Below are 26,254 nucleotides of genomic sequence, written 5' to 3' on the forward strand. Positions count from 1 at the left end.
TTGACAAAACGTGACCAAACCCCGAACTCTTACTTTCCCAACCGCACCCGCGGTGCTCTACTCGGACGGTGATCTGCGGGTGTCAACAAGAGCAGTCGAGAAGCTTCGATACCGACCAGCTGCACGATGGAGGTTGCTTCAGCCGTCCGCATTCCCTCGCCGGAGCCTGAGCCAGAGCTCCCAGAGGCACCCCGCAAGCGCGACCGCTCACCACACGAAGCCGGTTCCTCGAAACGCCCGCGAAGGTCGGAGCGCGATGATGAGGAACTCGACCGTTCCCGGGACCGTGACCGGGCACGCGACCACGACCACCGCAGAGACCGCGAGAACGGCCACAGGCGGGAACAGAATGGCGACGATTCGCGCCAGGACCCCGGCCAGAATGTGCAAGAAGACGACCCCCGGCTGAAGCTCTTCCAGGGTGCTTTCAGCGCAAGCCGGAAGCTCCCCATCGACGATTCGAAGACGCGTGCCGGTGGCGCATACATACCTCCTGCGCGCCTACGCGCAATGCAAGCCGCCATAACGGACAAGAGCACGCCTGAATTCCAGCGCATGGCTTGGGAAGCTCTCAAGAAGTCCATCCAAGGCATGATCAACAAGTGCAATGTCGCCAACATCAAGCAGATTGTGCCGGAATTGTTTTCGGAAAACCTGATTCGTGGTCGCGGGCTGTTTTGCAGAGCGATAATGAAGGCGCAGGCTGCGAGTTTGCCCTTCACCAACATATACGCGGCGATGGTGGCCATCGTAAATACGAAGCTGCCGCAAGTCGGAGATTTGCTGGTGCGCAGACTCATAATGCAATTCCGGAAGTCATTTCGGAGGAATGACAAGGCGGTCGCGGTGTCTAGCTCGATGTTTCTGGCACACTTGGTGAACACGCAGGTCGTTAACGAAATTCTCATCGCCGAGATCCTCCTGCTACTGCTCAACAAACCGACAGACGACAGCGTTGAGATCGCAGTGGCAATTACCAAGGAGGTTGGCCATTTTCTTGAAGAGATGAACGCCGCGATCTCGAACGCCATATTCGATCTGTTCAGGAACATTCTCCATGAAGCGGACATCGACAAGCGGACGCAGTACATGATTGAGGTTCTCTTCCAGGTCCGAAAGGACAAATACAAGGAGAATCCCGCGGTCAAGGAAGAGTTGGATTTGGTCGAAGAGGAGGATCAGCACACCCACCAACACCATTTGGAGGATGAAATCAAGGTCGAAGATGGTTTGAACATCTTTAAGTTCGACCCAGAATATGAGGAGAATGAACAACAATACAAGAAACTAAAGGCCGAGATCCTTGGTGAAGAGGAGGGAAGCGACGCCGAGTATACAGACGAATCTGACGAAGACGACGAAGACGAGGAACAGAAGGCTGAAGACGTGAAGGACCAAACGAATGCCGACCTTGTGGCTCTGCGACGAACGATTTATCTTACTATCAAGAGCTCCGGTGGTTTCGAAGAATGTTGCCACAAACTCATGCGCATAAATCTCCCGCACGGCTTCGAGAACGAGCTCACCACGATGATCGTCGAATGTGCCTCCCAGGAACGAACGTACGAGAAGTTCTACGGTCAGATCGGAGAGCGCTTCTGTAAGGTCAACAGGATGTGGCGCGACCTCTTCGAAGACGGATTCGTTCATTACTATGACACTATCCACCGCTTCGAGACGAATAGGCTCCGCATCATAGCCCAATTCTTTGCACACCTGCTCTCCACTGAGGGCATTGGCCTCCACGTCTTGATGGCTGTCAAGCTGAACGAAGAGGACACCACATCCAGCTCTCGTATTTTCATCAAGATCCTCTTTGAAGAACTCATGGCCAGCATGGGACAGAAAACGCTGGTAGAACGCCTCAACGACCCAATGCTCCAGGAAAGCCTCACAGGCATCTTTCCCACAGACGACCAAGCCAAGACGCGCTTCGCCATCAACTTTTTTACCGCCATCGGCATGGGCATCCTCACCGAGTCGATGCGCGAACACCTCAAGAACAACGCGCCCAAGCCTCAGGCCCTTCCTGAGCCAGAGTCAGACTCGGAAAGCGTCTCGAGCCGCTCAAGCTACTCAAGCTACTCCTCACGTTCGAGGTCGCGTTCGCGTTCGCGCTCGCGCTCCAGGACGCCTCCTCGACGAAGGAATAGGTCTGTCTCAAGCGATCGCTCATACTCGCACAGTAAATCCCCAGCACCAAGAAAAGTCAAAGCCCGCGGCCGCACGCGCTCCCGTAGCTCCAGCCGTAGCGTGGCATCCGATTCTCTGTCCCCGCCGCCCCGCCGGCGACGCTCGTACTCCTCCAGCCGCTCACGGTCGCCTCCTCCCAAGAAGCGCGGATCCGGACGCTCCCCCACGCGCTCACGCTCCTTCTCACGCTCACCTAGCCCGGTGCGCCGCCGTGGCGCGACCGCATCCCACTCGCGGTCGCGAAGCCCGGTGCGTCGATCCCGTCGCGATACCAGCGTGTCGCGCTCCCCCTCGCCCTCACGCTCACCGTCTCCGCCCCGGCGCAGTGTGCGGCGCGACTCGAGCAGTCCCCCGCCCAGACGCGCGCGGAGGACGAGCAGTCCTCCGCCTAGGAGAGGAGCCAGGAGGTCGGTCTCGCCTCCGCCGAGGAAAAGGGGTGCGAGGAGTCACAGCAGTAGCATCGAGCGGTCGCCGCCGCCGCCGAGAAGGAGGAGGGACTCGTAAAATGCTTAGGACGGAGGCAGTGTGTACTCAGGAATAAGTTGGAATATGGTTAAAAGCACTTGTGTGGGGGTATGTGTGGGAGGGAGAGAGGGAGCAGGTAGGAAGGACAGATAGCTCTCCCACAAGGGTTGAGGAGCTCATACGCACCCGTTTGTGTACAGGGTGGCTCTTGAGTATCTCGTCACTTGCTGTGATTCGTCGGCGTGGTTATAGTGAGATAAGGAAATCAAATTTGAGGAGTGGAATATGCACACATTGCTAGCGACGGAGGGTCAGAGTATATACAGTTAATTTCCCCCACGCCCTCATGTCACCTCCCCCCTCACCTTTCAAAAGAGTCCGCCTCCACCTCGGCCTTTCCCACACCCGCACCCATCACCGCCTCGTCTGAGGCGGTCCCGCAATCCACTGCGCCACTTTACATATGCCCCTGAGCACGCCCATCTTCACCCTCTGCACACCGCCCGCCCTCGACCACCACAGCGTTGCGCCCAGAACAACCGCCAACCCGCCGGCCAGCACGCCGTTAAATACGGCGGCCTGCCAGTGCGCCCGCCGCTGCACCTCCGAATACCGCATATTACTAAACGTCACACGGCTGTACTGCGTCGCCCAGCCCAAGCTCGGGACCCACAGATCCAGCTTCTCCTCTGTCCACTTGCGCAGAAGGTACACCCTGCTCTTCACATCCGTAGCCATCTCGCGGTAGTTGCCGAGCGCGAGGTCGTTGATGGTGTGTGCGTCGGGCGTGCGGGTTGCGGAATACTGTGCCAGGGCGGTTGCGCGGTCGGAGGGGTGTGCGTCGAGGAGGGTGAACAAGGCGAAGACGTCTTCCAGGCCGGCGTTCATGCCTTGGCCGTAGAACGGGACCATGGCGTGTGCGGCGTCGCCGAGAATGACGCCTGTGCTGGTATAGTGGTAGGGTGTGCATTTGATGGAGATGAGGGGGAGGTGCGCGTTCTCCGTGTATTGTTTCTGCAGGTCTGCTGCAGTGATCAGGTCCGGCACGACGGAGGGGTAGTGCGTGGTGAAATAGTCTGCTACCTTCCTCGAGGCGTCGAGGGCTTCGAAGCCGGACCGTGTGTGGAAGAGGGTTGCGGTGAAGGTCTTGTCGAGGTTGGGCAGCGCGATGAACATGGAATCATCGTGCGGCCAGATGTGGAGGTAGTTCGGGGGGAGGCGGAAGTCGCCAGCAGGGGTCGACGGGATGTGGAACTGGCACCAGAGCTTGTCGATGTATTCTTGCTGGTAGGACATTGGGACGAATTTCATCAGGTGATAGCGGACGGCGGAGTGGGCGCCGTCGGCTCCGATCATGAAGTCGAATTTGATTTCGATCTCGGTGCCGCGCTCTTCGGGGGCTTCAGACTTGTTGTGTTTGTCGAACCAGGCGAGCTGTTTCCTGAAGTCGACGGAGAGAAGCTTGTGGTTGAAGAAGAATTTGACATTAGGCATGGATTCCAGATGGTCGAGGAGTGCTTTGTTGAGCTCTGCCCGGTCGAGAGCGAGTAGGCTCTGCCAAAGTTAGTTCCCAGGAGTGCGATCAGATCATGACAGTCAACTCACCTTGCCTCTCGGATCATAGAGCTGTGGTATGCGAACATACTCGCCTTTCTTTTCGAGGTGGATCATGCGACCATGCATAGGGAACGTCTCGCCAAGAACCGCATCGGCCAGATCGGGAAGACCGGTATTTTGGAGAGCGTTTATTCCTCGTTCAGACAGCGCAAGATTGATGGATTTGTTCCAGTTCAAGGGTGCCGTAGCGGGGTCTCGAATGTCTAGAGTACTCAGTATACATAGGGCATGTGTTGAATGGCGAGCGTACCTGGGCGCAGCTCATAGATGTCGACATCATGACCTCGAACGGCGGCATACAGAGCTGCGAGTGCTCCAACAGGACCGGCGCCTACGACGACCACCTTCTCGGGCATGCTAAAGAAAAGCCCAAGAACAGAGCCAGGTGGGGAAAGTATGTACAGCCCGGTACAAGAGGAGAGAAAAAGTTGATGGGTCAAGTATGGTACAGTGGTCGAAGTCCGCGGCCGGTGTCAGCCTCGATTACGAATTCTTGCAGATAAAGCAGGAAACAAATAGGACTGATGAAGGGCCAGGGAAAAGAAAAAGGATAAGTCACGTTAGCATGCGCAATATCACGAAAAAGGAAAGCACGCACGAGCAGGTACTGCGGGCATGCACGATTAGCTAAGCGCCGATCGGGGGATCGGCGGCAGCGGCGTTCGAGGCAGGACCCACGTACAATTCCGTGGCTGGATGCCGGCGTTGAGGTGTGGGCAACTTTTTTGGGGCAAACAGCGACACGCCAGGGTCTTGGGATTCAGTAACAATACTACACAGCACGGCTACGGCTACGCCTCTTCTCCTGCACTCCTCCTTTGTTCTTGCCAGCGTACATAGCTGAGACGCTTGGCCGTTCCTTTCCTGCCCCCACCGTCACCATGGCTGGAGACGCGCCCGCCGCGCGCAAGTGCTCTGGCAAGGACTGCGACAACGACGCGGGCCAGCTGCAATGCCCAAACTGCCAGAAGCAGGGCAAGGAGAGCTACTTCTGCTCGCAAGACTGCTTCAAGCGCAACTGGGTGGGTACACAGCAAAACCTCGCCAGCGCCAGACCGCCCTGCTAACACGCGGCGCAGGCTGAGCACAAGAAGTCGCACAAGTCACAAAGTACTCTTCTCTCCAACATCTTTACTCCAAAAGTCGTTTCTTACCCCGATCCAGCCACCGGCACCTTCAATCCCTTCCCCGCCTACCCGTATACCGGCGCCCTCAGACCCGTGTACCCGCTGTCGGAGCGGAGGAAGGTGCCTGCCAGCGTGCAACTGCCAGACTATGCAAAGGATGGGATACCCCACTCCGAACAGAAGTTTGTTGGCAGGAACAAGATTGCTATACTCAACGCAAAGGAGATCGAGGGCATGCGCAAGGTCTGCAGACTGGCGCGAGAAGTGCTCGACATTGCTGCGCGAGAGGCAAAGCCTGGTGTGACCACCGACTACATTGACGAGGTGGTCCACAAGGCTTGCATGGAGAGAAACGTGAGTTCCTTCCGGCAGCCGGGCGCCGTGATGCTGATTGCGCATAGTCATACCCGTCCCCACTGAACTACTGCCACTTCCCCAAGTCAGTATGCACGTCGCCTAACGAAGTCATCTGCCACGGCATTCCCGACCAGCGCGTTCTCAAGGACGGCGATATCCTCAACATCGACGTGACCCTCTACCACGGCGGGTTCCACGGCGATCTCAACGAGACATACTACATCGGCGAGAAGGCACTCGCGGACCCAGACTCGGTCCGCATTGTTGAGACATCGCGAGAGTGCTTGGACAAGGCGATCGAGCTGGTCAAGCCAGGCACGCTCTTCCGCGAATACGGCAACGTCATCGAGAAGCACGCAAAGGCTCAGAACTGCAGCGTCATCAAGACCTACTGCGGCCACGGCATCAATCAGCTGTTTCACTGCGCACCCAATGTCCCACATTACGCCAAGAACAAGGCTGTAGGAGAGGCGAAGCCAGGCATGTGCTTCACTATTGAGCCCATGATCAGCTTGGGTACACACCGGGACAAGACCTGGCCGGACGACTGGACCAGTGTTACCGCAGATGGCACTAGGACTGCGCAATTTGGTAAGCTTTTTTGGCCCATCTTTCATTGCTCCCGTGCTTACTTGCTTCACAGAGCATACTTTGTTAGTAACAGAAGACGGCGTAGAGATCCTCACTGCAAGATTGCCGGACTCACCTGGAGGCCCTGTAGCACGGATCGAGGCATCAAATGGTACAGTAGCAGCAGCATAGCGACGTCCTTATGTAACCAACAAAAGCATGAAGCGATGAATCAACCTAGTCCCGTTCGTAATCCTTTGCTTTTTGTGTGTAGGTGAAGTGCTTGATGCACAAATACGCGAACAAAATGTAGACTGGATCGGCCCCTCTTGCTGTTCCAAACCAGTAGACGTCTCGTAGCCCGTGAACCCCACGTCACCCCGCGCATTTAGTTCTGCCCCCACAACTCCGAGACTAGGTATTCCGGTGCTCCACCAAGCAACGCAACGCTACGTGAGTCACTTCGACTCACAAAGAGAAAGAGAAACTCGAAAACCCTGAGCAAGAATCAACCACAATTACTATTCTGCCGGACAACAATTCGACGAGAACGTGAAAAAGCCTGCCAACCATGGCCGGCCCCATACCGAACGCAAGCGCGACCCACGCGCAACAGCCTTCCACCACCCCGCGCATCTCCAAGCCCACGCTCCCCGTCGAAGAAAAGAACCGTGTCAAAGACGGGGAAATACGCATCGAGATGTGCGCGATAGACGACATGCCCGCCATCGTGAGCCTCGACTCCTTCCTCACCATCAGCGTCTCTAACGAAATGCTCAAAGGCTGAGATGTTGTACACCTGCTTCCCCGACTCCTTCTGGGACAAGATGGAGCCCCCGGCGCTTCGGGACGGTGATATATCCACGCGCGCGAGACGCCTGGCTACGCGCCTGAGTCCCTCGTTTCATCTGCCGGAGATGAAGTGGATTAAAGCCGTGTATGCTCCTACGGGAACGATGGTGGGGGTTGCGGGGTGGATGATACCTGGTATGTACGCTCATTTCCCCTTTCTGTCTCCAGCCTACCTTTTCACACATTCTGCCCTTTCCTGCGTCACCTCGGAGTTGATGGGCGTGGTGATTGATGAATGAAGGTATGCCCATCCACAATGTCTGGCGCCGTACCGCTACGGACTTTTTTGGCTTTGAGGAAAAGATGAAGTGGACCGACGCTGATATCGCCGAAATGTGGCGCGGCGTCGACCTCGCGGAATGGGAGGGCCACATCGGCGGAAACGACGCAATTCGCGCAGATGTGATGGGGGACGAGCCGCACTGGTTTTTGGCACCGTTGATGACGCTACCGGAATATCAGGGGAGGGGGATCGCGAGTAGATTGATGAACTGGGCGATCGAGCAGGCGGATGCGGCGGGTGGACAGGCGATGTATCTCGAGAGTGCGCCGACGGCGAGGAAGGTTTATTTGAGGTTTGGATTCGAGCCGCTGGGCGAGGCGAACATGGTTAGGAGGGGGCCTAGGAAGGGGGGTTTAGGGAAGCGGGAGGCCGCGAGGTGAGAATGTCAGAAGAGTGATACCAGAGGAAGGAGAATCTGCACCACTACAATTCTCCTATGGGTCAAAGAATTGATGGAACGCAGTCAGGCGGCAAGCCAAACCATGGACTAATAGTAGACGACTTCGCCAATATTGTAGAGAGACTGAGGAACGTGTCTTGCATTCAGCGTGTTTCCATCAAAATTGGCGTGCTGTACCCTCCCACTACCATATTAACCTTTAGCCCAACTTCTCGCGTGCCTGTAGTCTTCTATCTTCCCCTCCCACTCTGATCCTCATACCTGCACTCCAAAAGTCGATCGTAAGTGTGATCTTATCCCAAAGACATGTCTCTTCTATACCCCGTAGTATAGGTAGGCAGTGAATACCATACAACGATTGAACGTCATTCAACGATTCGGGTCGCAAGTGCTCCCTCGATCGGGGCCAAAGGAGGGCCTCCTCCTCCACGATGACAATACGACAACTTTTCAGATTCTTGAAGCTCAGGAGTGTGCGCTCTGTGGACTCCCAGCTGATGCCACTCCCGATTGGCGAGTAGATTACCAGGGAAGTGATGCGGTCGCGATGGACTTCCGGTATTGAGCGAGGGAAATAGTGCAGGTTGTGTCCTACGCAAGTGACGAAGGTGTTGCCTGAGTATAACAGAGGAATAGCCTCGGCGTAACTGTGATGATCAGCGCGCTGGTTGCTGGGATCAAACTCACATCAAGGCACTTACACGCGACGACAAGTCAGGAGAAGCGGTAGTAAGGATTTTGTACGTCTAGGTTCCCTTCCGTTGCGATCTTGTGTACCCTTTGTTGTCGACGGATTATGGACTTGTGGTCGGCCATCTGCGGCTTCTGTCGTCTCGGTGTTTCTGCTCTCTTTCCTTTCTAGATCTTCTGTATCTGTCGCCTGCGGTCTCCCTTTGCCTATCGTATCTAGGTTTCCGTCCTCTTTTCTTTTTGTAGTAGCTCTATCGAGATCTACAAAGAGATGTGCGTGTTTGTCGAGGAGACGACAGTTGATTTCGAACCTTTCGTTCCAACGATTTTGGTCAATGTATATATGATCTTTCCCATTGAGCACAAGTGCATATATGTGCATGCGGATCTCGGTTGGCAGCTTGGAGAAGAATGTAGAGCTTTCCTGATCGCACCACCTCTCCCGTCTTCTCAGATAATTGCCCAGCTTTCGAGCGGTAGACGGTTCGCTGGTGAGTGAATTGCGTCTTTTGTGCTGTCGTTCGCGCTTCTCGATTTGTAATATGACCATCTTCGAATGTTTTTCACGATGCTTCTGCCGACGCCAATTTCCACACTTAGGTGTTATGGCTTGCGGGATCATCAAGCAACAATAACAGCAGAAAAAGGGACAAAAGAGCGTGTAGAGACATGCCTTGCCGGCGGCCCTCATCAAAGGGTGGTGATAGAAGAAGAGCTGACATGAGTCCCATGCGATTCGGAGAGGGTTTACCTTTTCTGCCATGTTGATGTTGCGTGGTTGAACAACGGAAAGTGTGGGTGTGATGGGCAAGTTGTTGCCTAGCACGGCGTGCCACGGAGTTCTGGTTACACAGTGAGGTAGCTCTACACAACTGGGTCCGGATAAATATGCTCACCGGAAATTGTTGCTTTTTTGTATTGATTGAGAGAGGATGATGGTGAAGAGGCTAAAGTACTTAAGCCTTGATCTTTGTCAATGTTACTCCTGTACACAACTGTAGAGGGGAGCGAACGCGATGTTCCAGAGCTTGCCTGGTCTGGGCAAGTAGATTGCCCCTCGCTAAGCCGGCTCACAGACTTCCCCGCTCGAATCCTTCCTTCACTACGCCCCAGTCACTTGTCTGTTCCTTTATCAGTCTTTTCCAATCGAGGATCTCGGATTACCGAAGAATGGTTTACGGATCAACGTTCTCCCGTACGAGTCCGTTCCGGTACGCGCAATGCATAGCCTCTCCTACTCCGGCAGTTGAAGCCACCCCCAGAATGCGGCTCTTGCACATCAAAGGAAACCCTTGGAGCGACGAGCCCCTGAATGCAACACTTTGTTTCAAGCTCGGTGCCGATATCCCGGAATACAGCAGGTCGTACACAAGCCTTTCGCAGACTGCAGATGGAGATCACACAGCGCAGCCATGATATCATTTTCACGTGGAACTGGGGCGTGGCAAGTGGGGAAATGCTGGCCACATCGCCATGAGACTTTTTATCAGAACATACATATCGTCGTATGGCGTTAGACACATACGTCAGCACCTTTAGTTTGGACAAGTCTAAGCTAGACTACACGATGACAAACATTGGCCTTCACATCGAACTTCCCGTCTTCGCTATGCCGGATGCCGGACATATATTCTTCGGTCTGATCGCTTGTGCTTCCACTTAGGATGGCTATTTGTCACGATTTTGCTAGAGAAGAGAAGTAGGGGCCGTCTCACGGGATAGGTCTGATCGGCCTAGCGTAATTACACTGTTTTCCACTTCACAGACTTGAGTCCATTCAAGCAATCACCAGAAAAGCTTTGGATATCCCGGTGATTGCTATCGGATGGAAGCTCATATGATAATTCCACACCAAGGTCATTGTTAACAACAGGACAAATTCCTGTACATGTATGCTGTCCATCTGATCCATGGTTTGTAGATTCAGCCATGGAACTGCATAAAACTAGAGGTCTTAAACAGAAATTTGAGTTCCTTGGTGCACGAATGAACGGGACAGAGCCGCTGTTCCAGACAATCCTCAGGGACACCAAGAGATTTCAACGAAACCTTGAACGTAATACTGTAAGTATGGAAATCTCGTGTACTTTTGTGAGATGCATACTCTCTCAATCTCATATTATTGAAGTTGGTTGTAGACACAAATGATCATTGGTCAGTATATTGAGCAATATCATGCGGGCATCAAGTTGTTCGCACGGCTTATCTATCGCAAAGAACGAGTTGAAAACGAACAAGAATACCGTTGCAACAACACCATACACGGTGCTGAGTACCGGCGCATTGAACATATCGACAGTGGCCGTTGAGCTCGTTCCTGCAAGTATAATCATGGAAGACATCATGTCAAATGCGCCGAACAGCATCAACTTCCGGCGGCCGACACGCTCAATAAGTGGGATTGTGAAGAGAGCGGCAATGAAGTATTCGGTACCATTGGCTGCTGCCAGAGGGGCGCGACATGTCGGGGCCAGAACCGAGCGAATTCTCGAGGACGAAAGTCGCATAGTACGTCTAAGCAGCCATCAGTCACAGCGTTCCAGGCCAGCCAAGTTCACTCACCATCAGCTTGATACCGCTTATCTGCTGGAAAAACTGCGCAGCGATACCAAGCAGTATCCGTCTCAAGTTTTGCGACGGTCCATTCTGTAGGAGCTCGCGCATCTTGAAGCCTCCGCCGCGACTCTGTGCTTCGAGCGCATCCTTGATGTTTGTGAGCTCGGCATCCACCTCCTCCGAGCTGTACGGAGCGTCTGCAAGGCGAGCGATCAGTTCTTTGGCTTCTTCCTCCCGGCCACGCATAACCAACCATCTAGGAGAGTCTGGAAGGTAGAGCAGACCGCACATGACCAGGATTGTGAAGAAAGACTAAAAAATGACCGGGAATCTCCACCGCACAGAGCTGTAGCTGTTGCCGGCTGGTAGGAAGTAGAAGCCGTAGCCTACCCAGTAGGAGACCATGATTCCTGCTACGATGATAGCACCGGACGTGATTATGACTCGACCGCGCTTCTCCAGTTTGGCGCACTCAGACTGCCATGTCGGGATTGCTTCGTCTAGAGTCAACACACGTTAACTCGATATGGTCCCATCCGCACTTACTCGAGGTAACCACGCCGTTTCCGACCCCACCCACTATCATCCCCACAACAAGTGCAGCATATGCCCCAGCATCTCCGCCATTCACACCCCCCGCTACGACCTGGAATATGGTCCCCACAATCATAATGAAGCTACCCCAGGACGTGCTACTCTTCCGCCCCCACGCCTCTCCGTAGAACAGAATCAGCACTGTCCCAAGGAAGCAACCAACTTGATACAAAGCCACAGCTGCAGCCTGGGTGTTCGGATCGCCCGTGCACATGCTCTCGTCGCGGATCGTGTTGGCGGGCGCATCCAGCCAGCACAAATTGTTTGCACGAGACAAGGGTGTCATGAGTGGGAAGTGGCGCTGGAAGTCGTCCAGAGTGAGGAGCCCAGACATGACGCCTTGGCCGTAGCCGAACATGAGGAAGGCCATGGACGCGAGCCAGGAGACGAATGTTTTCAAGGCGCTCCCCCGGAGTGGACCTTTGCCGGGTACGCCCCATTCCAGGAGGTTGCCTAGCTTGGAAAAAGCTCCCCAGATACCCTTGGGAGAGCATTAGCTTGTTGCTCCCGTTTGCTCTGCTCGCAGGAGCCTTTGGACTCGGGGCCTGTAGAAGGTACGTGGGCGAACTCATTGTGTGTATTGGGAGAGGAGGTGCGCTTTTCGGCCGACTCCTTCATTCCCATGATTGCGCTCTGTGTGTATTGCTAAGGGAACTTCAACTTGCAGTACACGCGGCACTTATAGGACCTCTGACTCGCATCTTCGGATGCTTCTGCATACGTAGATATCGGAAGCAGCAGTCAGCCAAGAATCTAATTCGTCGGTGATGTCTTGTCCAAGCACGCCGTTCTAATACCTTAACAAACCTCACGGTCGAGGCATTACTATTCGAGAATTGGCATGTTCGAAAGGCCACATCAGTTAGCCCAGAACGATTCCTGCACATGAAGAGTGAATGATCTTCTTCGTTTGTTCCTCAATAATCCACATTATTCTTCATTTCAACATGTTAGAAAGTGGGTAATCTCAATGGAGGCCTTTCCTGCTCGGGAAATTGGCATGCATCTACCAAGCTCGCGTATGCCAACAGATTTGATTTTAGGAACAAACGACTAAGATCTCTTGAAGTTGTGATGAACGACGAGTGAAAATGATGGGGACAAACACAAGCAACTCGGAGCTTGGTATGATGTATGTGTCAAGAGCATGCACCACGACTGACTGAAGCCAAGTACTTGAAGTAGAGCTGCATGTCTGGGCTTCAGAGTGAGTTGGTCTTGGTGTCTCCCAAGTCCGTGTCGTTGTGGGACTATGACGAAAGCCACTGCCAGAACCACCACAAAGCGGGCTTAGCAGCCGAATCGCTGCAATACTTGGCGAACTCAGCTGATCGCGAGCTCCTAGACAACTGTTTATGAAGTATCGGTGCTTATAGACGTACTGCCAATTGATTGTTCGTTGTCTGTTCCACCAATGTTTGAACGCAGCGCTTGTAACACTAACGATCTGCCAATGTTGCCACAGGTAGATTCAGAGCTACGATGGTCCATGACAGGGCTATTGTTTGGTGTTGACGCATCCCGAATACGTTGCCCGCGCGAAACAGGGCGTCACGGGCGGGAGATCATGGCAACGACTCTTTGATTCTGACTTGGCAATTAGTGCCTCGGTGCGGCTAGTCGGCTGCCAGCTTTCTATTCCTACGCCAACTGTACTATCCATATTCCCCGCTGGACTCGTCGCCATACTTGCAGCGACTACGCCCGGAGCGGACATCACACACTAATGGGATAACTAGGCCGTAAGTTTAGAGTAATGCCCCTCATTCACTTGGTCAGTACGTTGTATGACTTGCACTCAAACTATGTTGTTTGGGGGTTTGGGAAATGTCAGACACAGCTGTAATCACAATCTCAAATATCTCCTCTGGCCTTCAGAGTTTACCAATCACTCTCTCGAGGATCGTTTCAGATTGATACAGCGGATTCGTCTGATAGTGGAATGATCACTCAACAGCTTGTCTTTCAGTACATTAGTTCGTTGACTGAGCCACATAACGAAACCAAGAATCTAAATTTAACTTTTACTCGTTCAATTACGCTTTTCTGTCTGTTCGTTTATATAATCACTGAAGCGCGGCTTGGTCCAATTCCAACGCCCTTTCACGATCGCCATCTACCTCCTTCCCACTTTCCTCGCTTCGACAAAATCCAAACAGTGTCACCGCAGCATGAGTAATTCAACCTGGTTTACCAGGGAAAGTCCTTGCCCTCCAGCTCAACGATTGATGACTTGCCTGTCGGGATGAAGCGACCAGAGTGTACGTCTTTGGTGGACTGGTCGATCAGTTTTACGGTCTCCACGATGGTCGGCTCCACTTCGTCAAAGGCCTTCTCCATTCCAGCCGCTTTGGCGCCATTGTTGCCCATGTCAGTCTGGACAAAGCCAGGGTCGATGACAAAGGCGGTGATATTGGGGTGCTCGAAGTGAATGCGGCGGACAAAGTAGTGGACCAAAGCCTTGGATCCACCGTAGACCGTCATAGGATACACAGAGCGGCGCTCCATACCACCGATGCTGCCGAGAGGGCTTCCAAAGGCCACAAACTTGGGGTTGGTCGACTTCTCTAGCAACTCGACTGTGGCTTGGAAGAGGGCAAGGACTCCGTAGGCGTTGGTTTCAACGTGGCGCTGGAGTTCGCCGAGCTGAACTTGAGCGATGGGACCTCCTGCCTGGGCTATTGCAGCGCTTGCGAGGACGGTATCCAGGCTTTGAATGCCATTGTTGGAGAGTGAATCTTTGAGCTTGGAAGGGTTGAACTCGGCGCTGTCGAGCTGGATGACAATGAGCTTGCTGCCGGAGCCCTTGGAAATGGTAGCGAGGCTTTTGGAGGTTTCAAGAGAAGGATCTCGAACCGCGGCAACGACGGTCACGTTGTCGCGAGGAAGGTATTTCTCGACTGCAGCGCGGCCGAGGCCACGGTTCGCGCCCGTTATTAGAATTGTGGTGGTCATGTTCAGATTAGCGAGGGAAAGACGGAGGAGCAGCTTGTATGCAATGACGTTGAATATAAGTATTTAGAATGATTGTTTGTGAGCAAGAAGGGGAGGTATAAATAAGTGAGAGTGCAGAAGCGAAACAAATTGGTAAGCTGTGTGGTATTGGCAGGTGCAAATGTTGTGCAGTTCTTGTGCGTAAGCAGCGAGCGCACTCGTACGGCTTTGTAACTTGAGACACAACGCAAGTTCCACGTCATACAACAGGACGCCGCTTAAGGGTGAACTCAAGTTCAGAAGAATAAGGACTCTCGGCCCAGCAAGAATTGCACAACAATCTTTACGAAAATAGGAACCTAGCCGCACGCAATCTTTTTGGCAAGTGAATTGGAAGGGCTCTACGGTAGCCTCGCTGTTGCGCTCGCGCGCTTGGGCACTCGATACTTGGTTGTTATGGCTCCTAGTGAAATGGACGATCTAGGATCGCAGCGAACACTTTGGGACATTCGCGCTGAAGGAGGCGAGTGCCAGATTATCAAAAGTGAGGTTGCCGCACTCGAATATGCTCGTCATTCGTTCACAGAAGCACGTCGACCCATCGCTGGCATGGTCAAGGGTGCCATGGTACTCGGAGGTATGGCCTTCACCACAATGACCAACGAGCACTAAGGAACCGTTCGATGCAAGCTTGACGGCACCTGGATTCTGTACAAGTTGTCGCAAGAGCAGTCACGACTACTGGAATTTTTCACTATGCATCTGCAGTAGTCGGTCAAACGGGACAGGCCGACAACTAATCAGCAGCTGATGTCTTTCTGGACGCTTTCGCAGCATGGGTACGGAAGCAGGGCCTCGTCCCAAATTCGGTTGATCTGGGGGGCTATCGAGGACGACGGAAATCTCGAACGCGTCGAGTTTGATTGCTTTGACACAGAAGATTGTTTCAAAGGTACAAGTGGCGTGGATAAAGACGTCCCGTAAAAGGCAGTCAAGGGTTTACGGTCTAGATCTATCATTACCATTACCACCACCAGTGTGGGCTGTGCACTCATCTAAGCTTGGCTTCACACCATGACAATTCCGGCGACTACGACAGCCAGCTACCTACCTTCAGATGCTTACAACCGCAATAAGCCTCACTGCTTGGCCGCAGGCACAGCATTCTTCGGCATTTCGCCGACGCGGCGGCGGGTGATCGACGCGGAGCTGGAGGCCGCCGAGAGGCTTGGGTGTATGCTTGGCTACTACTCGGTATGTGAGGATGTCTTGGTTGTGCGACGGCGGAGAAACGGTGTTGCAGGATCAACGGGCGTGCTATGCTTGGCTGTGTTGGTGGGGGAACGCAGCGTCAAGGGAGGGAGAAACGGTGGCCGTGGGAGGTGGGCGGTGCTGTATTGAACTTGTTGTCATGCAGCGTAGTTGACATGGCGATGTAGAAAGAAGGAGCTGTGGGTCGCGATAAGGTCGGCGGTGGGTTAGATACTAGAGAAGTGGGACTCGACTCGGACTTGGCTCGCTGTTCAGCCCTATAGCCTGTCAATTGAATCGGTGCCCGAAACCTTGCTCTGAGCGGCATGGATGCTCACGATGAGGCGGATGACTTGTCCGTTGTACGTGCAGTGACTATCAGCTTAGCAGCTGTGAGATGGCGCAACTTCCCGCACACAGCGTGCACATGTTTTTGCCAGGGGCAGGCACAGTGAACGGCCGCGGCCCCGCGCGACCGGAGTGTAGCAATGACCAATTTGCACCGATGATGTCGTTTGATATTACACAGTCTTGGTGTGCAGCACATTTGGGTCGGAGCGCGGAATAGCACGGGCGAGCCTTATCCGCGGTCCGTTCGCACGATGCAAGTTGAAGCTCGTTCGACGTCACAGCCACCAGGATCTCACCAAGCTGCGAGGTCTACGAAGCAGCCGGCTCTGAAACGGCTAGCTTGAGTCGAGTTCTCGGTCGTCGACGTAGTCTTCATATCAGGCGAAAGGCGCGTTCGTGCGGCCTGGTGTTGGGGACAAAGCACGCGATGCTACTCTGGACGGTGAGCCCCGGGCCCTGTTGAACGAGGCGCGCCATGGCCAGCACTCTGTGTGATACTATGGAGTAAGGGGAATGTCGAGCAGAAAGAAAGCGTTACCGGAGCACGCTTCTCTGCCTCAAGCGCACTAGACTGTGTACAATACTATCGCGAGAGAGAGAGAGAGCTTCCCCGCACGATGGGTAGGGGTCAGGCCGGCAGCAGCGCTTCTCGAGAATTGAGATGTAAGCTCCAGCGAACCAGAGGCGGCAATTGGGCGTGATCCTAGACGGTGTGCGCGTGGCTACATACGCGGTGTACACGAGAGACGGTCGGGAAGGTGGGGTGAGATGCACGTAGCGAGGCCAATGCCCTTGGTGTGGGATGCTGGCCTACAGCACTCGCCGAGGGGTCAGATGACGCTCTCCGCTCTGGGAGAAGCGGCGCTGCTAAGCAGTGAGGGCTGCTGGCGGAAGATGGTGAGAAAAGCGGTGAGGATGCGTGCAAGAGGGGCAGGAGGCCAGCGCAACACGGCGTTTGACGAGCGGAGAAGGCTGGCGGCAGACAAACACGTTTGAGCGTGCTGGACGTGCTCGGTGCTCAGTGCTCGCGACGGCGCTGCGCTGGCTGGCCAGAGGGTCGGACTGCGCGCGGGACTGTCTGCGGCATGCACGCGTATCGCAGCGCATGTCGAGTGCGTGCAGATTGCGCGACACAGAAGCGAGCGCCCACGCCCGGCGACAGGCTCAAAGGGACAAGCCGGGCGGTCTGTGGGCGTCTTGTCTCCCGGCGTGCGGCAATGGCGCGCTGCAACAAGGGCAATCAAGGGTCCAGTGGCCCGCCCTGAAGCAGGTTTTTCCAGCCTGGCCGCCGTGGTGAGAGGCCGTACGAAACGCACCCGATGCGGGCAAGCGTGGCGAAACGCTGCTGACAAAGGCGCGCTGCGCGGTGTTTTGGGCGAGGCGACGCGTGAAACCGTGGTCGAAGACGGGCGCGGTGAGCGAACAAAGAGCACGCCCAAGAGCCGTCGGCGACGCAAGAGCACGGCAGTCAGCTGCTGCGCGCACAAGCGCTGGGCCCTTCCGGTCGCCCTGTGGAATTTGGCCTGTCTGCAGGCGTTACATTGGAGGCATTGGCGTCGACTGCTCGGCACGCTGATAAATAATTACCGGGCGTTTGCTTCGCTGGGTGCCGCCCGCAGAGCCTGCCCGCGCCGTCGCTTGCCTTCCCAACGCTCTTGCGCTCTTGAACCCGCAACCCGCACACTCCCCTTTCGTGCACGCTTCACTCTTCCCTCGCCCTGCCTCGCCGCAGTTCCCAGGAACACTCGTGTGTGCGAGGTGCTCCGCACTGCCACGATCTCCGGACCCGTTCCACTGCCATTGTGCGCTGTCGCCACTTTGGTCGTAGCCGTAGTCCGCCTGCGGATCCTCACACCACACCCGCCAGGTATTCCCTTCCTCGTCCAACTGGGCCACTCGACACCTCTGACATGGCACAGTCCTTCCTTGAACTTGTTTTAGGACTACACTTTTACCTCTTCACCATGTTGCTTTCTATATCATAACAATACGTCCTTCGGGGCCTTACCCTGCACCTTACATCCACTCCGGTAATATCTCGCTTCTCCGCCACCACTGCCACATCCACCACCATCACCATTCCCCATTTCCTACCAACTTCTCCGGGTGGCCCAATTGCTATTTTCGATTGAACCTCCGCCCGCACAAGACAGGTTCGCCGTCTTGTTCCGGGATCTTCAACGCGACCACATTCACACTTGCCGCCTGTGGTTTCCTTATTGATATCCAATCTCCCCGCGACTCAGCCGCCAAGAGCACTGGTGCCCGCCGATCCCGTTTGAAAAGCGCCGCAGCTGCACATCATGGCACAAAATAAGCTCGGCAGCCACAGCGCACAGCTGAATCTCGCAAACTTCAACACCCCGACAAACGCCGCGCCCTCCATGTCCTCCGAAGACGACATGTTGGCCGACGTAGATGAACCTCCCGACTTACAGCGCACTCCTCGACCATCGGCCCTCAAATTGCACGACTCATTCAAAGGCGCCTTCGAAAAACACGCCCCACGTTACCAGCGCCAAACGTCACTGCTGTCGACTGCCCTTCACTCCAACGAGACGTCACCTATCGAGGAGCATGACGACGTCCCCCGCGGCATGTCATGTACTTCCACCTGGAGTAACAACAGCATCTCCACTGCCGAATTGACAAGCGACGGCGGCATCACAAGCCCTGGTACGCGTACAAGCACGCCGAGCCCACCACTGCCTCCCGTCTCGTCCCACAATATGCTCCCGATCTCCACTAAACCGCTGGAACGCGAAGTGACTATCGTGCGATATGATGGAGAGCACGTCGTCCCTGTGCTGAAAGATCCTCCCGTTCCCGTCGTTTCGGAGAACAAGGTAGAGGCTGGCCTGGGCCGGAAGCGGTGTATCACTTTCGCTTGTGGCGGAAAGAAAGAGGCGAAACCAGAGCCCCAAGCTGCGAAGACCGTGCCCGAGCCGCAGCAGAGTGAAGAGCCACCCAAGCGACCTTGCACCATCAAGTTCGCATGCCCCACCAAGATTTCGACAGATGCACCGGCTAAGACGCGTGTCGCCCGCGCTGCTAGCCCGGCACCTCCACCACGGGTGCGCAACAGCTCCAAAGCGTCACTCAAAGCGCATCGTGGGTCTGATTCGACGATCCGTAATCCTTCGCCTGTCTCTGTTCGAAGACCTCGCATGTCTGATCGCTCTCGCCGCCTCAGCAGCAACTCCGACCTGGCACGGACCGAAGCATTCCGTTTCCATGAGTTTGCCAGCTCAGAGGAAGAGGTGGAGGAGTGGACACAGGAGTCCACCTGCCATCGACGACCTCTCACGATCAAGGATACCCTCATCATCGAGAACAATCTTCGTCAACTCGGCGAAGAAGCTGAAGAGGAAGCGTTGGAGGATGATGAAGAAGAAGATGACGTTCTTGAGGACGATGATGAACTGGACGAAGATGACGAGGACGCTGAGGACGATGATGCAGAAGAAGAGGAAGAGGCAGAGGACAGCGATGCAGCCGATGCGTCGTCTGACGAGGGCTTCCAAACTGACAACGAGGAAGGCTTTGCTGTGTCAGACGACGACAGCGATGCCGGTTCTGATTACAATTGGTGGACCCCCGGACGTTCGACAGCAGCAACCTCGATTGAGCATCTAGATCTCATCCGCCCTTCCTCTGGCCGTCGCAGCATTTCTGAATCATCCGTTGGATCCGTGGAGAGCTCACATCGTTTCGTACCAGAGGTTAAGATCAAACGACGAAAGTCTAGGCCAGTCAACATTCGTGTTCCCAGCCCAGAGCTCCCGGACAGCACAGACTTCGTATGCGGAACACTCGACGAGGACCGCCCTCTGGAGCAGGCCTACTTGTCGGCACTGGAGCGTAGGCGTCAAGCGCGACACAAGAAGACCCCGCAAGATGTGGATCCTACCTTCCCGACCTCGGATCCAGAGCTGGACGAGGAGGACGAAGACTCTGAGCCCGATCATCTGGCATCTGAGAGCGACCACTTCATGCTTCACGGCCAGATGGATGCGTTGAATGGTGACCTCCGCGGCCGCCGTAAGTCCGTTCCAGCGAGACGTTCACCAGCTCAGTCGCCTAAACGTCTGCGATCACCTGCACCCATCAAACGTGCGGTTCATCGATCTCCACCTCCCCGCAAACTGTTCGGTCAGTCTCCTAAGCGGATGCGCTCGCCTGCCCCGGCCCGTTTGAAGTCGCCACCTCCCACTCGTAGAGGGTCATCATTCCTCGTTGAGCCTGCCAAGCGCACGACTATGTCGATCCAATTTGCAGGGTTGGCCGAGCGTCCGGTCCCAACCATGACATCCTCCTTGCCCCGAACTCCGGTTACACAGAACCCACCAGAGATCGACTACGATGACGAGGATACCCCCAACGAGTTCCCCGTCCGTCGCGCCATCGACATCAAAGTCGGCTTAGAGAGGAAGCGTCAGCGACGCAGAGAACAACTTTACAAAAAGATGCAGAAGCAAAAGTGCCACAAAGACAAGCGTCCCGCCCCCGGAAAGGGTGCCGAACGGATGCGTGAAGTCGGCCTAGGTTTGGCAGCCCACAAGGGCAAGGTTGCAGCTGCAGGCTTCGCCTTCAATGTGCCACACACACCCGACCAGAAGGATATGCATGTCTTGTCCGTCTAGGAGACGACCAACAGACAGATGCCATGAGGAGCAGCGCCGCTGACCACGGTCGGCACCTTCACAAGTCATTTCTCCGCATGTGGGGAGAGACTTGTTGGTCGCTGCTCTCAATGTCCAAGCGGGGTCGCATAGCGTTGGACCCACGCTTTTCACTTCACTTCACTTTGAGACTGGGTCAAGCCTTGGACCCTGGCTATTTCACTTGGTTTTTTTATACCACCTTCTCGTTTTAGCGGCTTCTCATGTACATAGCCCACCTTTTTATTACAATCATATTGCTTAACTTATACATATTCCTTTCGCTCATACTATGTTTCAACCAGATCGTCCGGCCTTCCTAGGCAGCGTTTCTTTCTTTTGTCACACAGATTTGCTGTTACGAGTTTAGCGGATCTTTGCATTTGCATGAGAGGTAGTTAACATCGATGTTACACATGCATAACTCGAGTGTCTGGATGAGCAATTTGAACCAGCCTTACGCGGGTGCGTGTTTTGACAATTTTGCGAGCTTTGCTTCGATGAGTGTTTGTGTTGATGTACGTGAGCCATTACATCGTTGTCAGCGTTTTGCTGGGCGTAAAGCTATTTTCAGTGAAGTGTTTTTGGTGCATGGGCTTGCATTACATCCACATGTCCAGTTTGTTTCTTGCTGCAAAGGCGGTCTTCTAACATAAACTTTCGAAATCCACTGATACACTTCTAGTCCAAACCGTTGCTTATCCAATTTGAGCCTGTTTTCGAAAAGTAGGCGAGTGCGGGAAACCATTCTCCTCCCGGTTTTCTCGCGTGGGGACGCCAACCGTCTCGGTACGCATCTGGACTTTCACCGGTCCACATCCATTCTCCACGATGTAACAGCCGTAGCACACTCCGGGACAGCTCGAAACGTGCTTTATAGGTGTAGCTATTGCCCACATTGTCGTCAAATCGCAATTAGGACTTGTGGTTTAGTGGTACTTCCATCCTTCAGCAATTTATAAGAGTTTCCGCACGTCTTGTTTGGAGGTAGATTTCGCTTTTCAAATGTGGAAAGCATCCGCACTGATGCGCCCCAATTTGGCTAGTGCGGTAGCAGGGGCAGACACCACCGCCCGAACCTCGAAAACTAGATCCTGAAAGCGGATAACGGAGATGTGACAGGGCGCAGCCGGAACATTTATGTTCAATCTATCACGCGTTCGTGGAGGCCTTCATGTGAAACCAAGGTAGCCCATCGAGAAGGCATCGATGTGGTAGGATCAACGACTTGGTAAATGCCAGGAATCTCTGCCTAACCCTGAGCTATCGTGGAAACATAGATGAACGTCATTCAAACCCGGACGTTCAGCCCATAGAATAGCCATTACGAAAGAGAAACAGGTCCCATGTCGTTTGGGTTCGCATACATCAGATTCACACGGCCTTAAGCAGTCATCTTACGGTTGTTAAGCTGAGAAAGTTCCATCCTGTAGAGGCAGGACGGGCCTCTCACCGAATGGACCTAGCGTATGAGTCGTCAATGTACCATGTGAACAAATTGATACAGAGGAGTTCAAATGTTGGACGTAGGCCATGTAACGGTGAAACCTTTCGAGGTAAGATAAGACGTAATCCCCTTTCGCGGTATTCATGGAAAACGTCGTAAGCCGAAAATCACTGTTTTGGCTGGTATAGTGTTTGATGCTCGTAGGCGACTGATTTATCAACTATAGCATAGTCGGGTGACCATGTAGCTTCACAAAATTCAAATTTGGTAAAATTCAGCTTTCCCTGTGCGAGGACGGGCAGGGATTTTGAAGGAAGTTTGTGAGGCCAACGCAATGGGCTTCATAGTCCCTCCCACTCGGAAATGTCGATTTCCATGTAAAGGTCCTGGAGCCGGGGGTACGAGGGTCATCTCGCAATTCCGGCATAGCAATGCTGACTGTAGACAGAGGGAAATCGTAGAAGAAGGAATTCCGAAAGCCAAAGCGCAACATGCGTTGAGGGTTGCCCTGAATAACCTTGGCATTCACTCATCGGCTCAACAGAGGTGCCAATCTCGGATTGTGATAGACAGAGTGTATACACGCAGAACGTTGATGTAACTAGAAAGAACAACATCAGGCCACTTCTGGAATCAGCTGCTTGTTGCTACTTTCGTGCAATGTCTGCACGTATCCCTGCCGTTCTTCATCTATGGTAGCTGCTGCTGCGGAGAAAAAGCTGAAGGCGCGTTTGTTTGCAAAGACGACGCATATACCTGCATTCCCACTCTTCCCTTCTTCTCTTCTCCATACCATTCTCATGCCATCACCGCGACACACGATGCCAACTCAGTTTGCCATTTACATTTATTCATCTTGCTTCCTACTCTTTCTTCCTTCTCATTCTCAACCCAGTACCGCACCCTTATAGCCTTTTCCTCCATCCAGTCGCCGCCTAGATTGCTCATCTCTTTAGTATATACCTCAACCGGCAGCCTCAGTTTCGACTTCAGTACGATTCTATGCTGCCACATTCTCTCTCGCCAGAGGGGCATCTCTGGTCAAAGTAAGCCATGCACTGCAGTTTAAAACTCTCGTTCATCATTAGTCTAGCGCTTCCACTAGGCCAGCCACTCTCGCCTCCTACCATCATACCCAGCGTCCACCAGTGCATACTTGTTGCCGGGGTTCTGGGATGTGATCAGGATGCTTTCAAAGATGAGGATGGCTCCCCCGTGAACCGCCGCTGGCCCATCGATGCTGAGACTATACAATCCTGAGGGGATGTAGGTTGGCCTCAAGGTATGTATCCCTCCCCGTTGATGACTAATGGAAAGAACAGCTTGAGAATGGGCCAGTGTGTGGGTAGGGGAACCGGGGTTTTTGGCATTGCACAACGCTTTCCTCCCCCACTCACTCAGTTAAGTGTGACTTTCATGCAGGCCGACCCAAAGGAATTGGGAATGGATCTCCATCTAATTGGCAGTCGATCTACCTGTTTCGTCCGCATCGGTCCATTCAGAGCTTCTCCCTCGGCCTGGGATCTCTTGCCCATGGTTCATGTCGCTCAACGCTTCTCCGTGTTTCCACATTGCCCATCCCAAGTCATCGGTCGCGGGTCGTCAACTGATCAGGGTCATAGCGAGTTATGGCAAACATGGTGCGATGGCGAACACCCAGTGGAGTGCAGTCCGCAGACTCAGATTGTTGTCAACATTCTGGTGCAGGGTTGCGTCGTGAGCCATGGTTGGTAGTCAGGAAGCACCACACGTCTGAAATGCAAGATCGTATCAATTACCCATGTCGTCAAAAAAGTTCATGGAACAGGCTACCTTGTGCCGAGAGAATTGTCAAGTTTAGCAGGCAGTGGGCAAGGGTGACCCCAAAATTACGAGCTCCTTTGAAAGCCCTACTAGCGTCAGCAGGGCGCGTCATCACGAGCTTGTGCCACAGCTCTGCGCCCCCCCGGCGCCCCCTCAATGTCGGTCGAAACATCATAGGCATCTACCGGTACTTAAAATATCAACCACAAGTACCATTTACCGAATTTTCAATTGACTTACACCAAAAAACACCAACAAATCGACCATTGTTCTCACGTATCTCACATTGACAAGGGAACACATCAAGTCCACTCTCCAGCTACCATGGCCCAAGCATCGTCTGTAAGTGGCGTGACTCAAGCCGATCCACACGTGCAACGATCAGCACTTATCATGGAACCTCTTTCCCTCCATAGCGCTGAAATAATGCTGGCCGCCTGTCGCGCTGTTATCGCCAACGGAGAGGACGTTAACGCGCCTGACACGCTTCCACACGCAGGGCATAATGAAGGACGCCCACTAGACGCCTGTCTACGACAAACGCACATGACCGGCAAGAAATCTATTATGGAGAACCTTCCAGTGATTGAGCTACTCCTGGAACATGGAGCTGATCCCCGGCTTTTTTGGAGGTCAGTTGGCATACAGAATCTTCCGATACTGCAAGCGAAACGATATTCTATTAATAAAGAAGTGACGGATGAGGAACGGGCATTTTGGAGGTATCTTTTAAGGCTGTTTGAGGAGGCTATTGTGCGGATTGATGCGAAGAAGGAGGCGGAGGCGGAGGGGGGTGCTTGAAAGATAGAGAGACGCGATACGCATTTTGATTTTAATGTTGGCCGCTCAAACGTGCATTCTTTAGGGGAGACAGGCCCGGCTAAGTAATGCATAGAAGTGATACAGAAGTCCTGCGTCCCGAGGAAGTGACTTCCCATTCTTCAAATGCTGGACCGGGCAACCTGAATATGCACGGACGTGAGCGGGTGCACGGTTTATTTTTAGCGCTTTGTAGCTTCATCTAGCCCGAGAAGTAAGTCCGAAACCTGGTTCACCTTCACCAATCATAATGTCTACGCAGTTCGCAAACAAATTTAGCGGAAAAGTAATTTAATGAGCCAAAACCCAACGTTTCCACTCTAAAGATCAACCGTCTGTTGCAAACATCTTGGTAATTAAATTTGTTTAGACACGAAAAATTCAACAAATCACAAACGGGCTTGTGGTTTAGTGGTATAATTTTCCCTTAGCATTGGCGTGCCTTACAGCATTGCGAATACGTGGGAAAGGTCCTGGGTTCGATTCCCAGCAAGTCCATCATGTTTTTGGCCTTCCAGGGTCCTTTTTGCGTGAACATGGCCTAGGGGAGGCCAGGACTGCGCTACAGCGCTCTGGGCACCTCTTGGGCAGCGGCAGCGTCCATCAATATCCCTCGCTGTCGCAAACTCAGCAGAAAGGCTTGATTCCATTGGAACAATCAGGGACTACGGGGTTTTTGAGCCTTCGGTTGCTTTCTTGGGCGGACGAGGATGCATGTGGCCGTGACTGCCACCACCGCACTTTGCTAAGATTTCTATGCATACGACTAGAACGCCGTGCATGTGCTATTCTAACGGGTACATGGGGGATCCCTTTGGGCCGCAAACCCTAGCGAAGATGCTCTGGGTGTCTTGTCGGAGAGCGAGGGCGACGAATCGTACCTCATGACGAGCCAGACGACCTTTCCTCTCCCGCGTCCTCACTTCGGCATCACGTTGTCACAGCCCGGTACTGACGAGAGACGATTGCGAGAGAAGAGGACAACAAGATGTACCGGCCGATAGCAAAGTTCCGAGAGATGTCAAGAAGACAGAGCTTCTTCTACAGAAGCTTACCCGCTTCTCACTTGACTAACTGCTACGAATGACCTCTGCCCTTTTGATGAAGTGGCGGAGGGCCACTCATTCTGGGATTGCCAGACTAGGCAAGAAGGTTGAATCCAATGTAGCGCACTTTTCCTACATACGAGTCCGTGGCAGTATTACGAGACGTATAAAATGGGAGAGGTAAATCTAGGTTCCTGGTTCGTGATGATACTGGTGTCACTGGTGTCAATGCTAAGGC

At 53.8% G+C, this 26,254-nt stretch overlaps 10 protein-coding genes and 1 non-coding gene across 11 annotated transcripts; 6 read left to right on the top strand and 5 right to left on the bottom strand.

Annotated features, from left to right (window-relative positions):
- The first annotated feature begins 2 nt into the window (after positions 1 to 2).
- On the top strand, positions 3 to 3,130 carry CC84DRAFT_1161301 (MIF4G-domain-containing protein). The gene has a single exon (XM_018177696.1). The coding sequence runs from the start codon at positions 127 to 129 to the stop codon at positions 2,695 to 2,697; it is 2,571 nt and encodes an 856-aa protein (XP_018040706.1). The 5' UTR covers positions 3 to 126; the 3' UTR covers positions 2,698 to 3,130.
- On the bottom strand, positions 3,073 to 4,631 carry CC84DRAFT_1082700 (kynurenine 3-monooxygenase-like protein; the record flags this gene model as incomplete). The annotated part of the gene is made up of 3 exons (XM_018173992.1): positions 3,073 to 4,212; positions 4,264 to 4,478; positions 4,526 to 4,631. The coding sequence occupies 3 exons, from the start codon at positions 4,629 to 4,631 to the stop codon at positions 3,073 to 3,075; spliced, it is 1,461 nt and encodes a 486-aa protein (XP_018040707.1).
- Positions 4,632 to 5,156: 525 nt separating this feature from the next.
- CC84DRAFT_1237024 (methionine aminopeptidase) lies at positions 5,157 to 6,911 on the top strand (the record flags this gene model as incomplete). Its single annotated transcript, XM_018183889.1, has 4 exons — positions 5,157 to 5,297; positions 5,355 to 5,756; positions 5,804 to 6,350; positions 6,403 to 6,911. 4 exons carry the CDS (start codon positions 5,157 to 5,159, stop codon positions 6,519 to 6,521), a joined length of 1,209 nt encoding a protein of 402 aa, XP_018040708.1. The 3' UTR covers positions 6,522 to 6,911.
- Positions 6,717 to 7,992, top strand: CC84DRAFT_1161304 (acyl-CoA N-acyltransferase). The gene is made up of 3 exons (XM_018177697.1): positions 6,717 to 7,059; positions 7,112 to 7,316; positions 7,423 to 7,992. Exons 1-3 carry the CDS (start codon positions 6,901 to 6,903, stop codon positions 7,842 to 7,844), a joined length of 786 nt encoding a protein of 261 aa, XP_018040709.1. The 5' UTR covers positions 6,717 to 6,900; the 3' UTR covers positions 7,845 to 7,992.
- Positions 7,904 to 9,637, bottom strand: CC84DRAFT_1161305 (uncharacterized protein). Its single transcript, XM_018177698.1, has 3 exons — positions 9,451 to 9,637; positions 8,566 to 9,396; positions 7,904 to 8,511 (listed from the first exon to the last, which is right to left on the bottom strand). The coding sequence occupies exons 2-3, from the start codon at positions 9,243 to 9,245 to the stop codon at positions 8,064 to 8,066; spliced, it is 1,128 nt and encodes a 375-aa protein (XP_018040710.1). The 5' UTR covers positions 9,246 to 9,396; positions 9,451 to 9,637; the 3' UTR covers positions 7,904 to 8,063.
- Positions 9,638 to 10,942: 1,305 nt separating this feature from the next.
- Positions 10,943 to 12,328, bottom strand: CC84DRAFT_1213680 (uncharacterized protein; the record flags this gene model as incomplete). The annotated part of the gene is made up of 6 exons (XM_018182561.1): positions 10,943 to 11,068; positions 11,117 to 11,307; positions 11,364 to 11,376; positions 11,435 to 11,604; positions 11,657 to 12,185; positions 12,263 to 12,328. The coding sequence occupies 6 exons, from the start codon at positions 12,326 to 12,328 to the stop codon at positions 10,943 to 10,945; spliced, it is 1,095 nt and encodes a 364-aa protein (XP_018040711.1).
- A 1,403-nt stretch (positions 12,329 to 13,731) lies between these two features.
- On the bottom strand, positions 13,732 to 14,737 carry CC84DRAFT_1161307 (NAD(P)-binding protein). The gene has a single exon (XM_018177699.1). It carries the CDS (start codon positions 14,657 to 14,659, stop codon positions 13,895 to 13,897), a length of 765 nt encoding a protein of 254 aa, XP_018040712.1. The 5' UTR covers positions 14,660 to 14,737; the 3' UTR covers positions 13,732 to 13,894.
- Positions 14,738 to 16,921: 2,184 nt separating this feature from the next.
- On the bottom strand, positions 16,922 to 18,327 carry CC84DRAFT_1202827 (uncharacterized protein; the record flags this gene model as incomplete). Its single annotated transcript, XM_018181794.1, has 4 exons — positions 16,922 to 17,501; positions 17,557 to 17,767; positions 17,828 to 18,165; positions 18,249 to 18,327. The coding sequence occupies 4 exons, from the start codon at positions 18,325 to 18,327 to the stop codon at positions 17,071 to 17,073; spliced, it is 1,059 nt and encodes a 352-aa protein (XP_018040713.1). The 3' UTR covers positions 16,922 to 17,070.
- A 30-nt stretch (positions 18,328 to 18,357) lies between these two features.
- On the top strand, positions 18,358 to 21,096 carry CC84DRAFT_482212 (uncharacterized protein). The gene has a single exon (XM_018186442.1). The coding sequence runs from the start codon at positions 18,544 to 18,546 to the stop codon at positions 20,881 to 20,883; it is 2,340 nt and encodes a 779-aa protein (XP_018040714.1). The 5' UTR covers positions 18,358 to 18,543; the 3' UTR covers positions 20,884 to 21,096.
- A 3,378-nt stretch (positions 21,097 to 24,474) lies between these two features.
- On the top strand, positions 24,475 to 25,254 carry CC84DRAFT_482272 (uncharacterized protein; the record flags this gene model as incomplete). The annotated part of the gene is made up of 2 exons (XM_018186443.1): positions 24,475 to 25,184; positions 25,233 to 25,254. A coding segment is annotated over one exon (478 nt), but the record flags the coding sequence as incomplete, so codon positions are not given.
- A 113-nt stretch (positions 25,255 to 25,367) lies between these two features.
- Positions 25,368 to 25,468, top strand: CC84DRAFT_t19. The gene has a single exon. It is a non-coding gene; the product is annotated as a tRNA-Ala (tRNA).
- The last annotated feature ends 786 nt before the right edge of the window (positions 25,469 to 26,254 follow it).

This window comes from Paraphaeosphaeria sporulosa (assembly GCF_001642045.1).
Source record: "Paraphaeosphaeria sporulosa strain AP3s5-JAC2a unplaced genomic scaffold CC84scaffold_2, whole genome shotgun sequence".
In the NCBI taxonomy this organism is placed as follows: Eukaryota; Fungi; Ascomycota; class Dothideomycetes; order Pleosporales; family Didymosphaeriaceae; genus Paraphaeosphaeria; species Paraphaeosphaeria sporulosa.